Source organism: Gekko japonicus, unplaced genomic scaffold (genome assembly GCF_001447785.1).
Source record: "Gekko japonicus isolate JY-2015 unplaced genomic scaffold, Gekko_japonicus_V1.1 scaffold1634, whole genome shotgun sequence".
Classification (NCBI taxonomy): domain Eukaryota; kingdom Metazoa; phylum Chordata; class Lepidosauria; order Squamata; family Gekkonidae; genus Gekko; species Gekko japonicus.
This window is the reverse complement of record NW_015173721.1, coordinates 341,977-353,756: the sequence shown is the minus strand read 5'-3', so window position 1 is coordinate 353,756 and position 11,780 is coordinate 341,977. Positions and strand designations below refer to the sequence as shown.

At 47.6% G+C, this 11,780-nt stretch overlaps 1 protein-coding gene across 1 annotated transcript in view; it reads left to right on the top strand.

Moving 5' to 3' along the window:
- The window catches only part of JAK3 (Janus kinase 3), a 39,911-nt gene extending 31,418 nt beyond the window's left edge, over window positions 1-8,493 (top strand). Inside the window, exons 21-23 of the mRNA XM_015423366.1 lie at window positions 2,573-2,681; window positions 4,531-4,641; window positions 7,875-8,493. Of these exons, the coding sequence (XP_015278852.1) occupies window positions 2,573-2,681; window positions 4,531-4,641; window positions 7,875-7,991 (337 nt within the window). The 3' untranslated portion in view covers window positions 7,992-8,493. The remainder of the gene's footprint in view (window positions 1-2,572; window positions 2,682-4,530; window positions 4,642-7,874) is intronic.
- Window positions 8,494-11,780: the final 3,287 nt, after the last annotated feature.

The window sequence follows — 11,780 nt, the reverse complement described above, 5'->3', positions numbered from 1 at the left end:
TTTTCTGGAGGCCAGGTCTACCAATATAGTGGAAAGGGGAGGGTAGACCTGTTCTCCAGAGGCCAGGTCTACCAATATAGTGGAAAGGGGAGGGTAACCTGTTTTCCGGAGGCCAGGTCTACCAATATAGTGGAAAGGGGTGGGTAACCTGTTCTCCAGAGACCAGGTCTACCAATATAGTGGAAAGGGGAGGGTAACCTGTTTTCCGGAGGCCAGGTCTACCAATATAGTGGAAAGGGGAGGGTAGACCTGTTCTCCAGAGGCCAGGTCTACCAATTTAGTGGAAAGGGGTGGGTGAAATTTTGACTTGATTTTGTTTTCTCTTATAATGTTTAAATTATTCTTAAAATATAGTTTAAATATAATTTTTAATCATTTATTTTGAGATTTTTACAAGGTTATGGAAGTAATCTTTTCAAAAACTAATTTACGCGATAATCAAAAATGTAGGCTCGCTCACAACTTTAATGCTACTAGCCAGTGTGGTGTAGTGGTTAAGTGCACGGACTCTAATCCACGTCCCTCAATATGCATTGTAGCAGGATTGGCTTGGACCATAATGGTTAACTAAACTTTTTTCTAAGTAGAAAGTGGCCAGTGCCATCTAACAAACTGAAGTTGATCCCTTCCCCTCATCAGGGTTAACACTGTTGATGAGGTCAATGGTTAGAAAGCAGCAGCTGGGGCTCAGTACCCCTATTTATTTATGTCATTTTATATCCCACCTTTTCCTCCAATGGGGACCCAGTGCAGCTTACGTTGTTCTCCTCTCCTTCACTGTATTCTCACAGCAACAACCCTCTGAGGTAGGTTAGGCTGAGAGTGTGTGACTGGCTTGACCTCATGCAGTGAGCTTCCATGGCAGAGTGGGGATTTGGACCTGGGTCTCTCACATCCTGTCCCGATACTGATGCGGCCACCTTTGCAAACCTCCTTACAAAACTGAATTCACTCGGCTTGCAGTGCCCATTTTCTGTTGAGCCAATTCCCCCCTCTCAAACGGGTGATATATACACAATTTAGAATGAGCTGCCTCTCAAGTATCCATCCTGTAGGGCATTGTGGCACATACTCAAGAGCTGTGGGGGCGAAGCAGCACAATGTGTGGCGTACTCAGAGTACTACAGTTGCCAAGGCGATGCAGCTCCAACCACGCATACAAACCTCAGTGTACAAGCAGCAGCACAGAAACAGGCACAAATTAATTGTGATACGATCTGGAACATTCAACAAAAGCGAGCATCCCCCCCCCCCGGGCCTCCAATCCAAATCCGGGCTGCAATGCAAATAGATATTCCGAGTGGCAATTTTAGCGTCCCCCCCCCCAGGTGACTGAAAGAGCCACAAACAGTGGGCATGGGTCTCTCAGGGCAAAGATCACAGATTTCCTTTGAAAAATATGTTTCAGAAGCATCCAGCTTGGGTCCACATAGGGAGGGGGGGGTATAATTTCCCACTCTTGCACCATGTTGGTTTTTGAAACAGGCTTCCTCAAAATGTCTTAGACTGCAAAGAGGGAATAGATCCACCTTTTGCCAGGCTAATGGGAGTGCGCGTTGCGGGGTCAGTTTTCATATCCAAAACCAGGGAAAGGTGGAAAGGTTAAACCCCAAGTCTCCTCTCCCATACAGGCCTGATCCAAATCAGAGAAAACAACAGCTGATTTTTAAATGGGGCTATTCCGCCTTCTTATTTCCCCTGCTTGTAGGTTCCTGTTTCTTTGGAGGGGGGTATTTGTTCCATGCATGTTTTGTTCCCTCAAGTGGTCAATTTGATAGAACATCTGTTTATGTCCAGCAGAACAGGGGGGGAAAGCCCAAAGAAACAGGAAAATGTGAATGTGGAAAAGCTCATTTTGAAAGCACTGGGGAGATCTAATGACAGGTCTCCCATCATCTTGCCTTATTTTTGTTTTGAGGTTCCAGTCTCTTTGTTGCACATTAACGACACCATGAAAATTAAAGATCTAAAAGATAGAGTGGCCAGGGCTCTTTTTGTAGAAAAAGCCCAGCAGGAACTCATTAGCATAATAGGCCACACCCAACAGCAAGAACTCATTAGCATATTAGGCCACACCTTGGCAGCACTGCTCATTAGCCCATTAGGCCACACCACCATGTTACCAGAAGTGTGGTCATCCAGCCACACCCACCTTTCCCTTCTTATTCTGTTTACCTTGTTTGTTGTCAAAATCCAGGGCTTTTTAAACTCCTTTGCATGTTAGGCCACACACCCCTAATGTAGCCAATCCTAATGAGTTTCTGCTATTGGGTGTGGCCTATTATGCTAATTAGTTCCTGCTGGGTGTGGTCAACTCGGGAGCCAGCCAGAACTCCATTCCTGTGCGTTCCTGCCCAAAAATAGCCCTGGATTACACAAAGACCTTGATTTAAGAAGGGCTCGAGGCAACCAGTATAAAAGAGGTTCCTAAACTCTTAAGAGGCCAGAGACAGAGGCTTTGCAGATACAAGGGATCTGATGGTTGAAGACCAGGAAAGTGATGTGACCTAGGAATGAAATCGACTGAATTCACACACATTGTTTCGTGGTGGCTTTCCCTCTCCCGTGGCAGGTACGCACCAGAATCTTTAGCAGACAACATCTTCTCCCAAGAATCCGATGTCTGGAGTTTCGGCATTGTCCTGTATGAACTTTTCACCTACGGCAGCAAGATCTCAGAGGTAAGGGCCAGGAAAAGACATTCTCGCGAGACATCTGCTGCTGATTCGAGCAGCCTTCTTCATCATTCCTGGAGGCACCAGCAAGCCAGATACACACAACCTTTGCAGTGTATGCAGTGTATGCAGAACCTGCATTTGCCAGTTCCCAGATGCTGGGTTGGCCAGTTGTGCATGCTTGGCTTCTGGTTCATGTGTGTCGGCAACTTAACTGGTTGGCTCGTTCTGTGAAATCTGGCAAACAGAAGATTTTCAAGGTGGTTTCCCATGGCCACAAGCTGAGGGGGGTCCCGAATCCCCCTCCTCTGTATTCCTTCCCAGATTCTCAAGTTATGTTCTCTGCTTTCTGGGGTGGAATTAATGCACAAGAAACAGTAGTGTTCCGTTGCCAGTTTTTGTAAAGAGGTCTGTGGCATGCAGCTTGGATAACCATCCCCACATGTTATGCATCTGCAGACACACAGTAAAAACACTGCAATAAAACAATCTTAAGGCTATCATTATCCCATTCTCCTTGTGCAGGGCTTTATTAATGTACACTTCTGTCCCTTTGCATCAGTCAGCTACCACACAAAAAAGACTCTTTATACCCCCACGTGCCTGGTATCAAGATTGCTTTATTGCAGTGTGTTATTAATGTGCACCAGTAACACAGAAGGGGGCACAAATGAAGATGCTGGAAACCAGGGGTCATTTCGTAGAAAAAGAGGTGCAGGAGCTCATTAGCACAACTCATTAGCATAACTCATTTGCATATGCCACACCCCCTGACATCACTGGAAGTGTGTCAGAAGGCAACACCCACTGCTCAGGCTCCACTGGACTGTTTTGGATTGCTAGCTATGGGGGGGGGGGACGCGCAGATCCTCATGCTCCTCGTGGCCCAGGGCTGCTGGGAGCAGGAGGCAGGGCTTGTTGCATGTGCCCGCCCCCTGGGCTCTTTACTGCCGGAGCTCTGCTCCTGTGCGCTTCTGCAGGAAATGACCCCTGCTGAAAACTGCTGCACACTGTGCATGCTCTGATTCCAGAATTAATTTTAGATGTTTCCCCCAGTCACAGTGAAATTCAGCAAGGGCAGAATTAGCACAGATTAGACCCTTAGAAAAGCATTCCGTGCGCCGTGGTGTTTAGTCATGCCGGCCACATGACCACAGAAACATCTTCGGACAGCGCTGGCTCTTCGGCTTTGAAACGGAGATGAGCACCGCAACCCTAGAGTCGGATTCGACTGGCATTCGAGCAAGGGAACCTTTACCTTTTACCTTTAGACCCTTAGAAGGTGTGCGGGGGGGATGCGGAGAGTCTACTACCGTCTACTGTTGTCACATTCCCAATAATATGTGTACATACCGGGATATTTAATATAGCAGAGTTTGCCCAGTCACAGAAGTGTCATACTGAGTGCAATAAATAAACCTTCCAAGAAGTGTATTGCAAAAAGTAAAACCTATATTTATTCAAGTAGATCCAGTTCACATTCAGGTTACAGTTGAAATGAGAGAGAGACGCCTAATCTAAAGAGTACCTTCCCTATGACAAGTGGCCAGCTAAATCCAGCATCGTGTGTATGGAAGCATGAGGGCATTGTTTCTACAGGAGAGACCTGTGGAAATGTGTGACTCCATGCAGAGCCATGTGAAGAAGGGGGGAAAACAAAGAGCACACAGAGAGAGTGGAGGGGTCAGAGGGCAGCTCCCAGGTTAAGACAAAGAGAGAGACATCCCATTCAAGGAGATAATGCTTGTACACACTTCCAGTGATGTAGCACACACGCATCCAGTGTCCAGGCATGCTGGGTCGCTCACTCCAACAATATACACATGCATGCTGAACATTATTCTTTTCTGTCTAGGAATTTCTCTGCATGATGGGACACAACAAGCCCCTCCAGATTGTCTGTCAGCTTCTGGAGCTCCTGAAGGGGAACAGGAGGCTCCCTCCCCCGCCTGGCTGCCCCACAGAGGTGAATAGCAGTCCTTATGTGCAGCATAACTGGGAAGTCCTAGGTTGAAACTTAAGGGTCGGGCAGTAGCACTCCCTCTCCTGGGGGGATGCACGTGCAAATATCACTGGGTATAATTCTGTTTAGGATTGCACTATGAGAGTCTTATTTAGGGCTGCCAATCCCAGGTTGGGAAATTCCTGGAGATTTGGGGGTGCAGCCTGGGGAAAGCAGGGTTTGAGGAGGGGAAGACCCTCGGTGGGGCATAGTGTCATAGAGTCCACCCTCCAAAGCAGCCATCTTCTCCCAGGGAACTGACCTCTGTCATCTGGAGATCAGTTGTGATTCTCCAAGATCTCCAGGCCCTATTTGGCGTTTGCAGTAATATAAATGGTGACAGCCCAAGACAACTAGTAAACCGGAAAACAGGCTGACACGCAGCGCTTCGGATGAAATGAAATACAATTTCTCCACTGTATTTAACAATGCTATTTTATAATAGCTAATAACACATCCACACTGTTACCTATTCTGTCTTTCATATGCACACCCAAAATACAGGGGGGGAAAGTCGGTTCAAAAGTACAGGGGGAAAGTGGGTTGACGAAACTCCCCAGAGTTGATCGCACCCAAAATAAAGGGGGGGGGGGGAGTGGGTTCAAAAGTACATGAAAAAGTGGGTTGACAAAACTCCCCGGAGTTGATTTTCGTTTCCTTCACAACTTCATCTGAACATACTGAAGCACCGTGGTAGTCTCTCTTGAAAAGCAACTTCTTGTTTGTTAGGTTAGGCAGGGTCTTCCCCTCCTCATACATGGCAAATGGATCTGTTTGTATGCCCGGGATAAGATTCTCTAGCAAAATGGATGAGGATACATTCTAGTATTTGAAATCATGGCATGGAATATCATGTGAAGACACTATGAATAGTAGATTTTCAAGAGAGACTACCACAGTGCTTCAGTATGTTCGGATGAAGTTGTGAACGAAACGAAAATCAACTCCAGGGAGTTTCGTCAACCCACTTTTTTCCTGAACTTTTGAACCCACTCCCCCCCCCTGTATTTTGGGTGTGCATATGAAAGACAGAATATGTAACAGTGTGGTTGTGTTATTATGTAACAGTGTGGTTGTGTTATTAGCTATTATAAAATAACATTGTTAAATGCAGTGGAGAAATTGTATTTCATTTCATCCGAAGCGCTGAGTGTCAGCCTGTTTTCTGGTTTCCTGTTTGGAGTTTGGCAACCCTAGTCTTATTGCATGAAATGCAGATCTGGTTTTCAGAGACTGCCTGCCTGAACACAGAGGTTCAGTTCCAAAACGCTATAATAATAATGGGGTAGATCCTACCACTCCTTTGAAGAAAGTTTGTATTGGGAAATTTTGTTAATATAGCAGAGTTTTGCCCAGTCACAGAAGCGTGATACTGTGTGCAGTAAATAAATCTCCCAAGAAGTATATTACAAAAGGTAAAACTTCTGTAACTCAAGTAGATCCAGTTCACATTCAGGTTGCTGTCAAAAGACGAGAAAGAAGCCTAATCTAAAGAGTACTTTCCCAACACAAACGGCCAGCTAATCCGGCATCATGTGTGTGGGAGTATGAGGGCATTTTCTCTACAGGAGGGACCTGCAGGAACATGTCTCTCCAGGGAAGGCCATGTGAAAGACAGTGAGTGAGAGGACAAAGGGAGAGGAGGGGTCAGAGGGCAGCTTCCATGTTAAGACAAAGGCCCAATCTGCATTTGCTATGTAAAGCTGTTCCCTGCTGCTGTGGCGCTGGCTTCCCATTTGGCTCAGTATAAAGCTCTCCTCTGTCTTCATCAGGATGCAAGCTGTTTAGGGAGAGCGCGAGAGAGAGGGGGGAGGAGCGGACTCCCAGAGGCGTGACAGTTTGCTGCGCTGCAGGGAGGAAACAGCACCTGTGATCCCCACCCACACAGAAAGTAAAAGGGGGCCGCTGTGGTGCCAACTTCCCATTTGGCTCAGTATAAAGATTTCCTCTGTCTACATCAGGACACAAGTTGTTTAGGAAGAGCATGCGAGCTGGGGGGGGAGTGGCCAGAGGAAATGGCACCAGCACCCCCACACACACAGAAAGTTAAAAGGAATGACCTGGCAGAGGGGGAGGTGGGGGGGGCAGGAAAGATGGAACGAGCTGGGTAAAAACCACAAAACACCCAGCAGTTGCCAGGCAGGGCATTCTGGAGACTGCCCCAGGAAATAACAAATGGTTCAGGGGTGGGCATTCTTCCAAAACCCCCCCCCCCCATATGATCACAGAAAAATGTTCCCTGGCTGCTGTTCAATGATGACTGGATTTTCAGCTAACTTGTTTCCTTTGTGACAATTTGCGTATCACCTTAGAAAAGATTGGGGGGGGGATTCGGCTCCAGTTGTCTGCTTTTTGCTCACAGCGGCTCGACAGTGGGAAGGAGCAGTTGTACCACCTTAAAACCACATACAGATAAGGCAGTGAGACGATGCAGTGACCTCAGAGTCACCACTAGAGGGCAATAAAATGATGCAGGCAGCCAATGCTGAGTCGATACAGTAGGAGAGTGGATGCAGCATGAAATGCAGACAGGAATTTGTGAGACGATGTGAGATCACTGGCACAACAGTGGGAAATACCAGTGCAGATTGGACCAAAAGAGACATCTCATTCAAGGACATAACACGTATACACAGTTAGAGTGATGTAGCGCGCCCCCCAGTGTCCTTGCATGCTGAGTCACTTACTCCAACTGTTTGAATCCTTCCTGAAGTCAAAGGGGACTTCCTGCAACTTAACTCCAACCCGAACAGGGGAAAGGCGAATTAGAGCCAGTTTGGTGTAGTGGTTAAGTGTGCGGACTCTAATCTGGGAGAACCGGGTTTGATTCCCCACTCCTCCACTTGCACCTGCTGATGTGACCTCGGGTCAGTCACAAGCTCTGGCACAGCTGTCCTTGAAAAAGAGCAGTTTGTGTCAGAGCTCTCTCAGCCCCACCCACCTCACAGGGTGCCTGTTGTGGGGAGGGGAAGGGAAAGGAGTTTGTGAGCCGCTCTGAGACTCCAAGTGAAGGGCGGGGTATAAATCCAATCTCTTCTTCTTCTCTAGTGGGACTGTAGCACAGGGAATAACCCACAATCAAGGCAGGGTGAAATTTCAGGTTCTACTGCCCCAACGAGGCACAACCACCCGAGATGGTATGATCACTGCCTTGAGCTTCCCAGCAACCGCTCTCTCTCTCTCTCTCTGTCTCCAAGGTCTATGATTTGATGCTGTCCTGCTGGGCCTTCCTGCCGAACCAGAGGCCCCGATTCTGCGAGCTGAGCCCCCAAATTGAGACCCTGAGAAACGGCCGCAGCAAAGCCCGGGGCTAGAAGGGAATGCAGAAACTTTTAAAACTGCTCCCACCACCACCACTGCCAACAATGCACGGAGGAGGAGCAAAGTGTGTTATAAAACCCAACTTACTTTCTATGTTTACTGCTTCTCAATAGTGTTCACTGCCTCCACACACAGACATGCGCATACACCCCACACTGGCATGCCCAGCCATGGCCCACAACTCTCGTGCTGCTTTATTCTCCCTCTCGCAAGAACCCGCATGCTCACGCTCATGCAGTTTCAGAACTATTGCCAGAAGAACTGCACGATTACACCCATGACCAACAGCAGACATCCAGATAGTTCAGAAAGCCAACCAGCAGCTCACTGGAGATTAAGCTTATTCCCTGCTGACAATCGACAAGAACCAGTGTGGTGTAATGGTTAAGAGTGTCGAACTAGTAGCTGGGAGACCTGGGTTCGAATCCCCACTCATGCCATGGAAACTTGCTAGGTGAACCTCAGGCCGGTCACATTCCCTCAGCCTAACCTACCTCACAGGGTTGTTGTGAGGATAAAGTGGAGAAGAGAACGATGTAAGCCATTTTGAGTCCCACTGGGGGGAAAAACAAGGTACAAATAAATAAAATAAATAAAAATTAAAATCGCCATGGAAGATGGAGGCTCCATTTAGCTATCATCAGTTAAAAAAAATTCCATAAGATGATTTCCTCAAGAAGAGACCATGTCAAAAATTCCTCCAGTCCAGCATCTTAAATTGAATGCCTCCAGGAAGCTCACAAAGATCATGAGGACAACATCCCTCCCATGTTTGTTCCCCATTAACTGCTACTTACGGTTACATTGCCTCTGAATATGGACGTTCCATTTGCCTATCATGGCTAACTTCAGTTTTTCTTCATATACTTCAGGGTCCTCCACACAGGTGTTTTTGCCCCAGCTTGGATGTTAATAGGAAGCAGGTGTCCTCCCCCCCCCCCCAACACTTTCCCAGAGCACTGTGGCGCTTCCACAGGGATGAATTAAAACAAAGGACAGGATTGCCCACTGGGAATAATGGAGATGCTGGCACGCCCATTGGATATCATGGGAGCCAGGAAAGCCAAATGTCTTCCATTGGCCCATTGAAATATAATACAGCAGGCAAAAGTTGCAATGAAAATGTTGAATAGATTTTTAATGAAGGTCTCTGGTCTGAGATACACTGCTCTGGGACTGAAACGACAGCCCCTGGGAGTAGCAGAAGTGTTCTGCAACTGGGATGACGGTCCCTAGGAATAGAATCAGTGCTGTGACACTGGAATGACAGCCCCTAGGGGTAGGATAAGTGTTGGAAGACTAATATGAGGGCCTCCAGAGTGGAATGGCAGCCCCTGGGAGTAGAAGTGTTTTGCACCTGGAGTGACGGGTCCTAGGAGTAGCAGAAGTGTTCTGGGACTGGAATGACACCCTCCAGAGTAGCATGAGTGTTCTTGGCCTGTTCTTTTTTTGTTTGTTTTATTTTTAAGTGACTGAAGAGATCCTGGCCATGGAGCAGAAAGCCCAAATATAGTAGATGTAGAGATTCAGTTTGATGCAGTGGTTAGGAGCATGGGCCTTAATCTGGGAGAACCGGGTTTGATTCCCCACTCCTCCACATGCAGCCAGCTGGGTGACCTTGGGCCTGTCCAAGTTCTCTCAGAGCTGTTCTCTCAAGAGCAGTCCTCGAAAGAGCTCTCTCAGCCCCACCTACCTCACAGGGTGTCTGTTGTGGGGAGAGGAAGGGAAGGAGATTGTAAATCCAGTCTCCTCTTCTCCCTTCTCTCTTCTAGATGATGACAATAGAGTGCTAACCATTGCGTTCCGTAGATAGGTCCCCAGTGTCTCACACAATGCATTCCCCATGTCCTGAGCTTGGACATGACTGGAACTTTCTGTTTGGCCACAACAGTGTTCAAGATGTTGCTTCAAGCAGAAGGCCACAGCATCCTTGACAGAGTTGTCAATGGACACCCTGAAAACCTTGATGGGTTGCCATAAATTGGCTGCAACTTGATGGCACTTTACATGCACGCACACACACAAAGATTCAGGTGGGTAGCCGTGTTGGTGTGAAGAAAAAGAACAAAGTTTCAGTCCAGTGGCTCCTTTAAGACCAACAAAGTTTCATTCTGGGAATAAGTTTCCTTGTCTGATGAAGTGTGCACGCACCTGAAAGCTTATGCCCAGAATTAAACTCTTGTTGGTCTTAAAGGGGCCACTGGACAAACAAAAAGAAAGAAATTGGTGTCATGGGGAGGCTAGAAGGGCAGCTGGAGATTTGTAGCACACTGTCACAGAGGAATACTAGTGGCCACAGCAAGGAGTGGCTTTTCCAGCAGAAGGAGAGTATCATGGAACTTAAAATGGGAACTGCATAAAAGTTTCAGCCAGCAGTAACGCACTTGAACCAAAGAGAAGGGAAGATTCCATACAGATCCTCAGGAAAGCATGAAAATGTACTTGCCCTCAGGGCTTTTTTTGTAGAAAAAGCCCAGCAGGAACTCATTAGCATAATAGGCCACACCTGACAGCAGAAACTCATTAGCATATTAGGCCACACACCCCGACAGCATGGCTCATTAGCATATTAGGCCACACCCCCATGTTACCAGAAGTGTGGTCATCCAGCCACACCCACCTTTTGCTTCTTATTCTGTTTACTTTGTTGTCAAAACCCAGAGGCTTTTTTTGTAGCAGGAACTCCTTTGCATGTTAGGCCACACACCCCTAATGTAGCCATTCCTAATGAGTTTCTGCTGTTGGGTGTGGCCTATTATGCTAATGAGTTCCTGCTGGGTGTGGCTAACTCAGGAGCCAGCCAGAACTCCGTTCCTGTGCGTTCCTGCCCAAAAATAGCCCTGCTTGCCCTTTTGCAAGAATGACAAATAGATGGTAGGGTTGCCAGTTCCAGGTTAGGAAATACCTGGAGATTTGGGGGGGTGGAGCCTGGGGAGGGAGGGGTTTGGGGAGGGGAGGACCTTCAGCAGGGTACAGTGTCATAGAGTCCACCCTCCAGGTAGGGTTGCCAAATACTTGGAGATATTGAGGGTGGAGCCTGAGGAGGGAGGAGTTTGGGAAAGGGAAGGTCTTCAATGGGGTATAATGCCATAGAGTGTATCTTCCAGAGTGGCCATTTTCTCCAGGTGAACCGATCTCTCTTGCCTGGACCCCGCCACATTTTTGCAGTAGTGAGTTCCATACGTTAGCCAGGCATCATTGCATGCAGGAGGTCTTTGTTTTGCTGGAGCCTTCTTCCCAACAACTTCACTGGGTATCTCCAAGTTATGATATGATGGGAGAGAGAGGGAAAGCTCCCTCTATCCGCTTTCCCCAGGCTGTGCCGAATTTTATAAGCCTCCCTTCCTCTCCCACCCTGTAATCTTTTGAACAAGCTGAAAAAGCCCCAAACTATTCAGATGCAGAGGTCAACACTGGGGCTACTGTTCGCTGCATTCTCCTGGCTGTATAACCTCTTTTTCAGTAGAGTTGCCAACTTCCAGGTGGGACCTGGAGATCACCCAGAATTACAACTGAATTCCAAACTACAGCCAATTGTTCCCCTAAAGGAAGCGACTGTTCTGGAGGATGGACTCTATGGCATTATACACATTGCTGAGGTCCCTCTCTAAACCCCACCCTCCCGAGGCTCCGGTCTCACAATCTCCAGGAATTTCCCAACCCAGAGTTGGCATTGGCAACCCTACTTTTCAGAGACGATGGCAATAAAGTTGCTGTGGATGCAGGCATATACTCCCCCCCCCCCCCCACAGGCAGGACTAAAGGGGGAACCTTTAAAAAAG